The 11292-nt window shown below is 36.9% G+C and overlaps 1 protein-coding gene across 2 annotated transcripts; it reads right to left on the bottom strand.

Moving 5' to 3' along the window:
* Nucleotides 1–491: 491 nt before the first annotated feature.
* On the bottom strand, nt 492–3609 carry LOC123747362 (proteasome maturation protein). Of its 2 annotated transcripts, none has more exons than XM_045729527.2 (3): nt 3467–3609; nt 1337–1558; nt 492–917 (listed from the first exon to the last, which is right to left on the bottom strand). In XM_045729527.2, exons 1-3 carry the CDS (start codon nt 3467–3469, stop codon nt 735–737), a joined length of 408 nt encoding a protein of 135 aa, XP_045585483.1. In that variant the 5' UTR covers nt 3470–3609; the 3' UTR covers nt 492–734. The 2 variants fall into 2 exon arrangements, with proteins under 2 accessions (XP_045585483.1, XP_069176064.1); XM_069319963.1 differs by lacking the exon at nt 3467–3609 and adding an exon at nt 3197–3238.
* Between the last annotated feature and the right edge of the window lie 7683 nt (nt 3610–11292).

The raw sequence follows: 11292 nt of genomic DNA, 5'->3' as shown, positions 1-11292 counted from the left end.
CAATGCAGTTTGGACAAAAGGGAGCAGGATGTTGTTCCACTAAATGACAATGAGTTAAGCGGGCGTGCCCGATATGCAACTTAACCAATTACAGGGGTAGAAGGAAGGCATTTTTTTAAGAGCATGGTTTTTTTTTATCCAATTTTCAACATTTGTAATTTTGCTTTCCCATTACCTTTGAATCATACATATCTCGCTAAAATCCTGTGAATCTAATTTTTACATTACTAGTCTTTCTTTCTGCTCTTAAGTGGCATTCCTGAATGACATCTAGGCACTTTTGAATACTGTGTTCTGTGACATAGAAAGTGATGTATATCCTCCTGGGCTTGGCAATTTTTGATAATTTCCCATGCTGACCACCAAGGTTATACAAGGAAAGGAAATGACTAGGACAGCACATTTAGAAGAGCTGCTCGAACTTTAATGTTGCCATTTCCTTGTGGTATAGCACCAGATGTACAGGTAGACACAGGAATTATTTTACACAATTCTTTTTGTGTCATTTATTTTCTACCTTTTCAGTTAGTACAAGAAGCTTTAAAAATTACAGAAGACAAAAAATATAACTATGACTAAACATTTGAAATCATAGTAAAAAACACACTTATATCTCATGGAAATGCAAAAGTTATGCAAATTTATTCATTACAGTTCTTCATATTAGATAATTCTGCATTATCCGGTAATTCTTAAAGCAGTATTTCACGACAAGCGAGTCTTATTTAACATTTTTATATACCAAATAATGATTGTTGCTGCATCTTCTCCATGTATAAATGGGGATTACTTGCTAGTTCTGGCTCCAAGCCGAGGGTATCCGTGAAATCCAAGTCCAAGTCCCGACCTGTTAATGCCTGAATGTGGGCATTAGATTTTGGCAGGAAGCCTAAATGACCAATAGCAGGACAGCCAGCCTGCAAAATGAAGGTTTGCTTAGGTTAGGTTTCATTATGTTTGGTCATGTTAATGCATGTAGAGTAAAATATTCTCCAAAATGTGAAATATGGAACTTGAAATTCTTCTGTTTCTAGGAAAAAAAAAAAATTTTTAGCATACACTATATTTTAAACCAACAATTTATAATACACTATAGATATAACTTGAGCATAATCTCTGTTTAGGGCAAAGTTTCACTTGCCAGTTTACAAGCAGGCTATTACTGGAATTGTAATATGCTTTCAGACCATCACAAATATCTAGACAACTATCCAGGTGGTTTAATGGGGCAGTCGGTTGCTCGTGGTAATGGATTTGCTCTGAGACTGTCTCAAATTTTCTGAGAACAGTTTTTAAATCTAAAATCCAGTAAATTAAAAAGACTACAAAAACTCACAGCAGCTCTTTCGTGACGAAGATGGAGAGCAAAACCAAGCCCAAAAGCTCTATTAGCAGATGTCATCCTCAGCTCATCTTGGCGCTTATGGTATGATCGCTCAGATGCCTCGAGAGGATGCGCCACTGATGTGGCTGGGGCACGACGAAGCATGCCCATTTCTGACCCATAGTCTTTTTCCTGTGTCACAATGGGTTCAATCTTCATGCTTTGTGGAAGAGCCTGAAAATATAAAACAGTAACATCACTTCAGTTCCATTCCTTAATTATGTATGAAGTATATAGAGAAAAGAAAAAAAGAGAGAGAGGAAGGGGGCAGGTAACTGTAGCTAGTAATTTATCTCAACAATGAGAAAAATTGTAAACTGAAAACGAGGTAGGACACACTATGTAACATAATATTAGTGAATGTCCAGTTATTAATGATTTTAGAACAAATATTATGATATTTAGAGCTTTATAACTATTTCATTGGATACAGGATACATAATACACAGCATGGATGACATGGATGAGATGTCATGTGTCACACACGTCACCACATAGAAAGTGGTGGAGGCCAAAACCATCAGTAGCTTCAAAGCGTTATATGACAAAGAGTGCTGGATAGACGGGACACCACGAGCGTCGCTCTCATCCTGTAACTACACTTAGGTAATTACATTGAAATCAGAAGAAAAGAGAGTAAAATAAATGAAGGCTCCATGGAGGAAATCAAGAAGATATTAGAGAGTTAAAAGAGGGATAAAAGGAAAGTTGAGATAAAGGCTGAAGAGAGGAGGGATGGGGATGGATATATGAGGGATGAAATTAAGAAAAAGTAACAATGAAAGAGGCAATTACAGAAATAGAAAATGAGGGAACAGAGAAGATAAATGAACTAGAAAGGACCATAGAGAGACATGACACAATAATGTGGCAGATAATTAGGCATCCAACCCACAAACCTGAAAATAAATGTTTGTGATGAAAAAATCAAGAAGTGATGAGGGAGGATGGCACCACACAACCAAACTCTGAAAAACCCGAAGGGGCAGTTGGCAAACCAAGAACCAATGAAGGGCAGGTTGGGTCCAAGCCGGCTGATCCCAGGAGCGGCGGAAGGAGAAATTGGTACAACACTGGAGCCAAACCCTGCCCAGGGAAAAGACAATATTATGACTAACACAACCACTTGACCAACCAGGGAGTTGCCTGGGGCCACTCCAACACCAACAAAACTGCAGAAAGAGCAAAGCCAAAGAGACAAACTCAAATGAGACCGCACTAACTGTGAGGTCTGCTAGTTTACTAGGAACCTGTGTCCTAGCAAGCTGAGAGAGAACCACATCTCTGACCTGCTGACACATGGACTGACTGGAGGGCCCACACCATCCAGTCATCGAGGTAGGCCAACACACGAACCCATAATCCAGCTGGGCCACAATGCCCCATGCTAGCTTGGTAAACATGCAGGGGGGAGCGAAGTTCAAGCCAAAGTGAAGAACCCTGAAGCAGTATTCACAATGTCTTAAAACAAAAGCTAACTAGTCTCTGAACCCCGGATGAATAGGGATATGCCGGTATGTGTCCCAGAGTCCCAGAGACACCATCCCGGGACACCATTCGCCTGCAATAGCAAGCGAACCTAGACTAAAGTGGTCATGAAGTGGTTGAAGGCATTCAGACTCCAAGACAAACTGTACCAGAGATACATCAGTCAATTTAAATATTAATGTACTGTATTAATATATTTTTTAAACATAAATCCCTCATATTGAATAGGGGTGGGGGGTTAGATGTGCATTGAAACTTGTTCAAAAATCAAATATAACTGAGGAGTTCCACTATGCCTTACTGTCTCCTGGAGCACTCACTCACCAGTGTTAAACAGGAAGCTTTAAACATTCACCAATACCACACTAAACACAGAAAGGTTTCTAAACACTCCTCATTATCAAAATAACGACCACCGCTCCTGTGCCAGGTAAGTCCTCTATGGGTTCACCATAGCCCGTGCTACTGGCCCCCGCTCCTGTGCCAGGTAAGTTACGGGCTCACCATAGCCCGTGCTACTTGGAACTTGTTCTTAGTAGCTGAATCTATAACAACAACATCAAGATAAATAGGAATAAGGCCTTAAACACTCACCATTGTCAAACTAAACAGGAGCGAGGGTGAGCGAGACAGGACGTGGCCGACTCCAGCGGATTGTGCTTAGTCAACATGGGCTCGGTCATTTCGTACCCCTAATGTTTCACCTCCCAAGGCATTGTATTCACAATTTATCTTTTTAAACATCATTATATACTTTGTATGCCCACACTATACAATATATACTCAATATACTAACGTATATCATGCCAACATACCCTGAAGATTTTAAAACCCAGTTTGCAGACTACTTATTATACGATTTAATGATTATACGAAGTGAACTTACTCAACTCCCCTCCCCGCCAAAGTTTTCTCCATTTGAAACTTTATTTTATTATAATACTAATAATAATAATTCATTGTGCCACGGGACAGGAAGCCAGAGTGTATTCATACACGTTTTGACTTTTATCCAGGTGCCCCCCATGTCAAATCACTGACCCTGCAGCCCCACAACAAGCTAACTAACTCCTGAGTACCTACTCACTGCTAGGTGAACAGAGGCATTAAATGAAAGGAAATGTGCCCAACCATTTCTGTCTCGCCCGGGATTTAAACCCGGAATTCTCGATTATGCGTCGAGAAAGAACCCATCTGGACTACCAGGACCCTGTATATTTTGTATATTTTGTTATTTTTTTTCTTGCTATGTACCTGTTATCATTTTTATAAATTTTGCTAGTATTTACCTACTTAAAATTTTCTTAGATTAAGGACCTGCCTAAAACGCTGCGCGTACTAGTGGCTTTACAAGAATGTAATTATTATGCTATGTATCCTTACAATCCCAATGTACCTTTTTGTATATATATAAATAAATAAATAAGTATATACTGTACTGTATAGGAGTACTACCCCTGGTATACTTGTAGGGATCCATAGCGTCAGAGAAGAGAATAATGAGTATTCAGGGAAAAACTCGCTGTTTGACTCTAAATATGTATGAGTATTCGCTTTTGTATATACTGTATATTTGAAATTAAGTCATCTTTACAGTCATTATTTATTTGATTTATTTATATATATACATGAAGGTACATTGGGTTTATGAGAATACATAGCATTGATGTTTTTATATTCTTGTAAAGCCAATAACACACATAGTGTTTCAGTCAGGTCCTAACTCTAACAGATAATTTTAAGTAGGTAATTTCTAGCAAAATAGAAAAAAAGTTAACAGGTACATTGTAAGAAAATTTGAAGAAGATTAGTAGGCACATTATAGTAAAATTTGAGAATTATCAACAGATATTTTTTTTGAGATATATACAAGAATTGTTACATTCTTGTACAGCCACTAGTGCGCGTAGCGTTTTGGGCAGGTCCCTGGAATATGATCCCCGCCGCGAAGAATCGTTGTTACAACCAAGTACTCATTTTACTGTTGAGTTAAACAGAGGCTACAGTTAAGGATTTGCGCCCAGTAAATCCTCCCCGGCCAGGATACGAACCATATAGCGTACATATGACCCCAACCCCCAACCCCCACAAACTAAATAATATTATAAATAATAAATTTAAAAAGGTCCACTCATCGATGTTAACCATCAAACTCACACTAAACAGAAAAGACCTACTACATTTTATTTAGTAATAAATCTTCAAATCAAATTCAACTTCAGATAGACAATGTTAACATTACCAATTAAAGGAGGGAAAGTTCCTTGACATATACTGTACATAGACAAGAGACTAAACTTTTGCACCCACATACCAAAAAATCTAAAAAAAACTGTTGGTATACTCTCTAAAATCAGTTATTATGTTCCTCATCTATCCCTATGAGAAAATCTGTAGGAGGAATGAGGAGGGTTCGAACCTATGCAGTGGGTGTTCCCACTCACATGCCCCAGTCCCTATCTTACATACGGTACATGTGTAAGGGGTTCAACTACTGCATATTACCTCAAGCCCATCATCATTCAGCAAAAACCTGCTATCAGAACTATAACAAACTCTGTCTTTAAACAACACACAGCCCCTTTGTTTAAGTCCCTTAGCATGCTAAACATACACTCACTCCACACATTTTCATGTGCTAGTTACATGTACAAAACTTTGTTCCTAAATGCTAATCTTGATCTGAAACTTTTCCTTCATAGGAGTAATAGAACACACCAGTACCACACCATAAGTAAATACCTTTTTGATATCTCGAGAGCCAAACTAAATCTGTGCAAACACTCCATGCAAATAAAAGGTCCCAGACTTTGGAACTCCCTCCCTAAAGAATTAAAAAGTTATCCAACGTATGCCTTAGTCAAAAGTAAAACCCAAAATTACCTAATTTCATCTTCATAGTTGCCTACCTTGTGCTTCAAACTCACACTGTTCTTGTACTACCCACTTCCCCAATATTAATACTTAATACATATATCTTCACCAGTGTAATCACCTCTGTCAATTTATATTTGAGTTAAATGTTGATATAACATACAGTAAATATTTATTTATATTTATATTAATAACATATATATACAAAATATTTATCTGGCTTCCTGTCCCCCGACACAATGAATTATTTATTTTTAAATTACTGTATATAAATTTTGCTACAATGTACCTTCTCATCTTACCTGATATGTTAAATTAGGGACCTGCCCAAAACACTATTGTGTTAGTGGTTTTGCAAGAATTTTGATTTGATTTGATTTTTTATTCAGGTAAAGGTACATTCATTGAGTTACATACATAATGTTGGATTTAAAGATAGAGATAGTACATACAGTACCTAAAGCCACTAGTACGCATAGCATTTTGGGCAAGTAAAAATACCAATCTTATGTAAGTAATCTCACATTCCCATTGTACTTTCATGTGAATAAATATTATTATATTTACCATTCTCCGTGGTGAAGTGGTAAGACACTCGCCTGGCGTTCCGCGAGCGCTTTGTCATGGGTTCGTATCCTGGCCAGGGAGGATTTACTGGGCGCAAATCCTTAACTGTAGCCTCTGTTTAACTCAACAGTAAAATGTGTACTTGGTTGTAACAACGATTCTTCGCGGTGGGGATCGTATTCCAGGGACCTGCCCGAAATGCTACGTGTACTAGTGGCTGTACAAGAATGTAACAACTCTTGTATATATCTCAAAAAAAAAAAAAATATTATTACTATTATTATTATTATTATTATTATATAGGCAGCTAGGCCTGTGTTGGCAAATATTATTTTATTGTAACCATAAATATATAAAGTGACCCATATATTTAAGGACAGGGGGGAGGAAACTATATAGGCTTTATGGTAGATATTGTTGGGCATTTATTTATTATTTATTTATTTATTTATTTATTTATTTATTTATTTATTAATTTATTTATTTATTTATTTATTTATTTATTTATTTATTTATTGATATACAGGAAAATACATTGGGTTTGTGAGAGTACATAACATTGATGTTCTTACATTTTTGCAAAGCTATTAACATGCATAGTATTTTGGGGATTGTTCCTTCACTCTGTCTATCGCAGTTCCTGTCCTGAACTCGCATATGTTCTAAATGATATATTGTTATATTGTCATATGGAGCACTTTCCACTTACCTTTGGAAGCACTTACCTTTGGAGCACTTACCTTTGGAAGGTCATTAATGTAGATGAGAAAGAGGAGAGGGCCAAGTATGCTGCCCTGTGGAACACCAATGTTTATGGGTAGGGTAGGAGAAATGGAATTATTCACAGAAACAATCTGCAGGCAGTTGAGTCGCTTAATTAGCCAGTCTGTATGTGGGTGTGGGTACCTGGCTGATGATTGGCCGAAGTGGGTTTTCAGGCTTGTGGGTCTTGACATTCCCATATGCGTAACCAGGTCTGTATTCCCCGATAACCTTTGGCAAGTGGAGTCTGAATTTCTTGGCGTTCATAGTTTCGATCAATCCGTTTACCTTCGTTTTCAATTCGGCTGTAGTGTCCTTCGTTGCCCTTTGGAATTTAGTTTGGTCGGAGAATATGAGATTCATTTTTGCCAGATATTCATCTTTTATAATAATGATGTATATTGGCAACTTGTCACCTCTCCTGATGATTATCTCCTTATTCTCATGAAGGCTTTTAGCTGCCGCTTTGAGCTCGAGGGACAGTATGGTGCTTCTGTAGTTACCTCGAATCTTTCCTCCATCTACAATAAATTCCGCTTGCAAGGTGTCTTTAGTGGTAACCTTCTTTTGCTTCTCGAGGTCGAATATGTCATCTAATAGGATCTCCAACTCCATTTTCCGGGCCATTTCACTTGGTATGGACATAACGTGACAGTTTATACCCAGATTCAAGAGAATGATTTGGTACTCAGTGAGGTCAATGCCAGCAATGTTTAATTAAGAAGCCATCTCTGGGTCGAGGGATCGCCATAGGTCTTCCAAATAATGTTATCATTTTCTTGATGATCCTGGTTTCGGTGCTGTGGCGATATCGATCTGTAAGGATGTCGAGGTGTTGGTCAATTTGAGTACGGAGGTCTTCTTCGATGTTGGTGTGTCTCCATTGGTCTGTAGCATGAAGTAATTGTGCTTTGCTATCGTTGATCTCATTTTCTGCCTTGTGTATCTGATTTCGAATCAGATCTTGGCAATATCTTATCGTGAAGGCTTGGTTTCTTGCTGCTGAGTTGTGTGTTTTAAAAAACACACGAAAAACAAATATAAGCATAAATGGAGTACATAAAAATCAATCTTTGAAAATGTTAGAAGTCTTGCGAAATGCTTCTAGACATCATACCATAAATAAAAAGTGTAAAAATGAACTTTGAAGAGTTAATTTTTCAATTACCCCCAACAGTGAAGAAAAACGTAAGAAATATTGAGAAAATGCGTGTTAAAATTATTAATCTTACCCTTTCGGTCATATTCAACAACATATACTGTGTATATATATATGCAGTGGGGGCCTCGATTTACGATGGTAATCCGTTCCCAGAAACTTATTGTAAGTCGAAATATCGTAGGTCAAAACGATTTTTCCCAAAAGAAATAAAGGGAATTGAATTAATCCATTCCACACCCTCAAAAATATTATCTTAAAAATACATTTTATACTGAATACAATTTTTTCTCTAACTATAATACAGTACTGTACATATGTTTATCTTACCTTTATGAAGGACTCTTGATGGTGTATGGAAGATGATGAGGAGGAGAGGTGTTACTGTTTGGAAGGGGAGTCCCCATCCATTATAACCAGTCTCCGTGGCGTAGTGGTAAGACGTTCGCCTGGCGTTCCAAGAGCGCTTTGTCATGGGTTCGTATCCTGGCCGGGGGAGGATTTACTGGGCGCAAATCCTTAACTGTAGCTTCTGTTTAACTCAACAGGAAAATGGGTACTTGGTTGTAACAACAATTCTTCGCGATGGGGATTGTATTCCAGGGACCTGCTTGAAAAGATGATGGTATACAAAAGATGATGGTAGCAGAGGCTATTTGCCTATCATTCCAATGGCACTTTAATGGTAATCTTGGGCATAGTTATTTTATAGAATCACCTCACTTTGTGGGGCCATGTGAGCAACACAAATGCGAACAAGCCTGAATGGTTCCCAGGCATATATGCAACTGAAAACTCTACACTCTAGAAGTGACTCGAACCCATACTGCCAGGAGCACTATGCAACTGGTGTACAGGAGACCTTAACCACTCGACCATCAGTGACCGTACAAAAGATGATGGTAGCCGAGGCTATTTGCCCATCATCCCAACGGCACTTTGATGACCCTCATCATCATCCACAGAGAAATGGGAAAAGGAGATGAACATTTTGGCCGATCACAGCTGCTGTCAACACTAGATTCAGTCTGGTGTTGACAACAGCTTTGATCGTCTGAAACATCCATCTCCCTTTCCCATTTCTCTAGATTTTCCACATACATATGATCAGTATTTCGTGATCGTCAATTGCATATATATATATATATATATATATATATATATATATATATAAATATATATATATATATATATATATAGATATATATATATATATATTATTAAATATGACCGAAGAAGTAAGATTAATAATTCTAACACGAATTTTCTCAATCTTTCGTACATTTCTTTTCACAGCTGGTGGTAATTCAAAAATCATTTCTCCAAAATTCATTTTTATTTCTAGTCTGACGCGACACTTGAGCGCGTTTCGTAAAACTTATTACATTTTTAAAGACTTTAGTTTACACATACACAACTCAATAGAACTTACACATCTCCGATTTGTTTATATCTACATTTGAGTGAGGTGGATGGGGTGAGGTGGTATTAATAGGGTATTAAATTCATCAACACAAGACAGAACACGAAACAATGGGTATTGAATGGAAGTGATTGTAGAAAGCCTATTGGTCCATATTTCTTGATGCTTCTATATTGGAGCGGATTCTTGAGGTGGGTAGAATATAGTTGTGCATTAATTGGCTGTTGATTGCTGGTGTTGACTTCTTAATGTGTAGTGCCTCGCAAACGTCAAGACATCTGCTATCGCTGTATCTATCGATGATTTCTGTGTTGTTTACTAGGATTTCTCTGGCGATGGTTTGGTTGTGGGAAGAGATTATATGTTCCTTAATGGAGCCCTGTTGCTTATGCATCGTTAAACGCCTAGAAAGAGATGTTGTTGTCTTGTCTATATACTGGGTTTTTTTGAGCTTACAGTCCCCAAGAGGGCATTTGAAGGCATAGACGACGTTGGTCTCTTTTAAAGCATTTTGCTTTGTGTCTGGAGAGTTTCTCATGAGTAGGCTGGCCGTTTTTCTGGTTTTATAGTAAATCGTCAGTTGCATCCTCTGATTTTTGTCTGTAGGGATAACGTTTCTATTAACAATATCTTTCAGGACCCTTTCCTCCATTTTATGAGCTGTGGAAAAGAAGTTCCTGTAAAATAGTCTAATAGGGGGTATAGGTGTTGTGTTAGTTGTCTCTTCAGAGGTTGCATGGCGTTTCACTTTCCTTCTTATGATGTCTTCAACAAAACCATTGGAGAAGCCGTTGTTGACTAGGACCTGCCTTGAATTACCACCAGCAGTGAAAAGAAATGTACGAAAGATTGAGAAAATTTGTGTTAGAATTATTAATCTTACTTTTTCGGTCATATTTAATAATATATGTCTACAGGAAAGACGGCTACCAAAATATACTAATATATATATATATATATATATATATATATATATATATATATATATATATATATATATATATATATATATATATATATATATATGGGTATTAAATTCCAACACAAGACAGAACACGAAACAATGGGTATTGAATGGGTATTAAATTCAAACACAAGACAGAACACGAAACAATGGGTATTGAATGGAAGTAATTGTAGAAAGCCTATTGGTCCATATTTCTTGATGCATATATATATATATATATATATATATATATATATATATATATATATATATATATATATATATATATATATATATATATATATATATATATATATATTTATATATATATATATATATATATATATATATATATATATGTCGTACCTAGTAGCCAGAACTCACTTCTCAGCCTACTATTCAAGGCCCGATTTGCCTAATAAGCCAAGTTTTCCTGAATTAATATATTTTTTCAATTTTTTTTCTTATGAAATGATAAAGCTGCCCATTTCATTATGTATGAGGTAAATTTTTTTTGTTGGAGTTAAAATTAACGTAGATATATGACCGAACCTAACCAACCCTACCTAACCTAACCTAACCTATCTTTATAGGTTAGGTTTGGTTAGGTAGCCGAAAAAGTTAGGTTAGGTTAGGTTAGGTAGGTTAGGTAGTCGAAAAACAATTAATTCATGAAAACTTGGCTTATT

Source organism: Procambarus clarkii, chromosome 94, assembly GCF_040958095.1.
Source record: "Procambarus clarkii isolate CNS0578487 chromosome 94, FALCON_Pclarkii_2.0, whole genome shotgun sequence".
NCBI lineage: Eukaryota > Metazoa > Arthropoda > Malacostraca > Decapoda > Cambaridae > Procambarus > Procambarus clarkii.
Note: the sequence above shows the minus strand (reverse complement) of the source record. Positions and strands in the feature narration are given on the sequence as shown.

Excerpts from the sequence above, each read along its gene's own strand:
- LOC123747362 (XM_069319963.1), bottom strand. The coding sequence starts at position 3,223 with ATGTTTAAAGCTTCCTGTTTAACACTG. Across the intron at positions 1,559-3,196 it reads AAGCTTCCTGTTTAACACTG|GCTCTTCCACAAAGCATGAA; the intron begins GTGAGTGAGTGC and ends TTATATTTTCAG. Across the intron at positions 918-1,336 it reads TTCGTCACGAAAGAGCTGCT|GCTGGCTGTCCTGCTATTGG; the intron begins GTGAGTTTTTGT and ends TTCATTTTGCAG.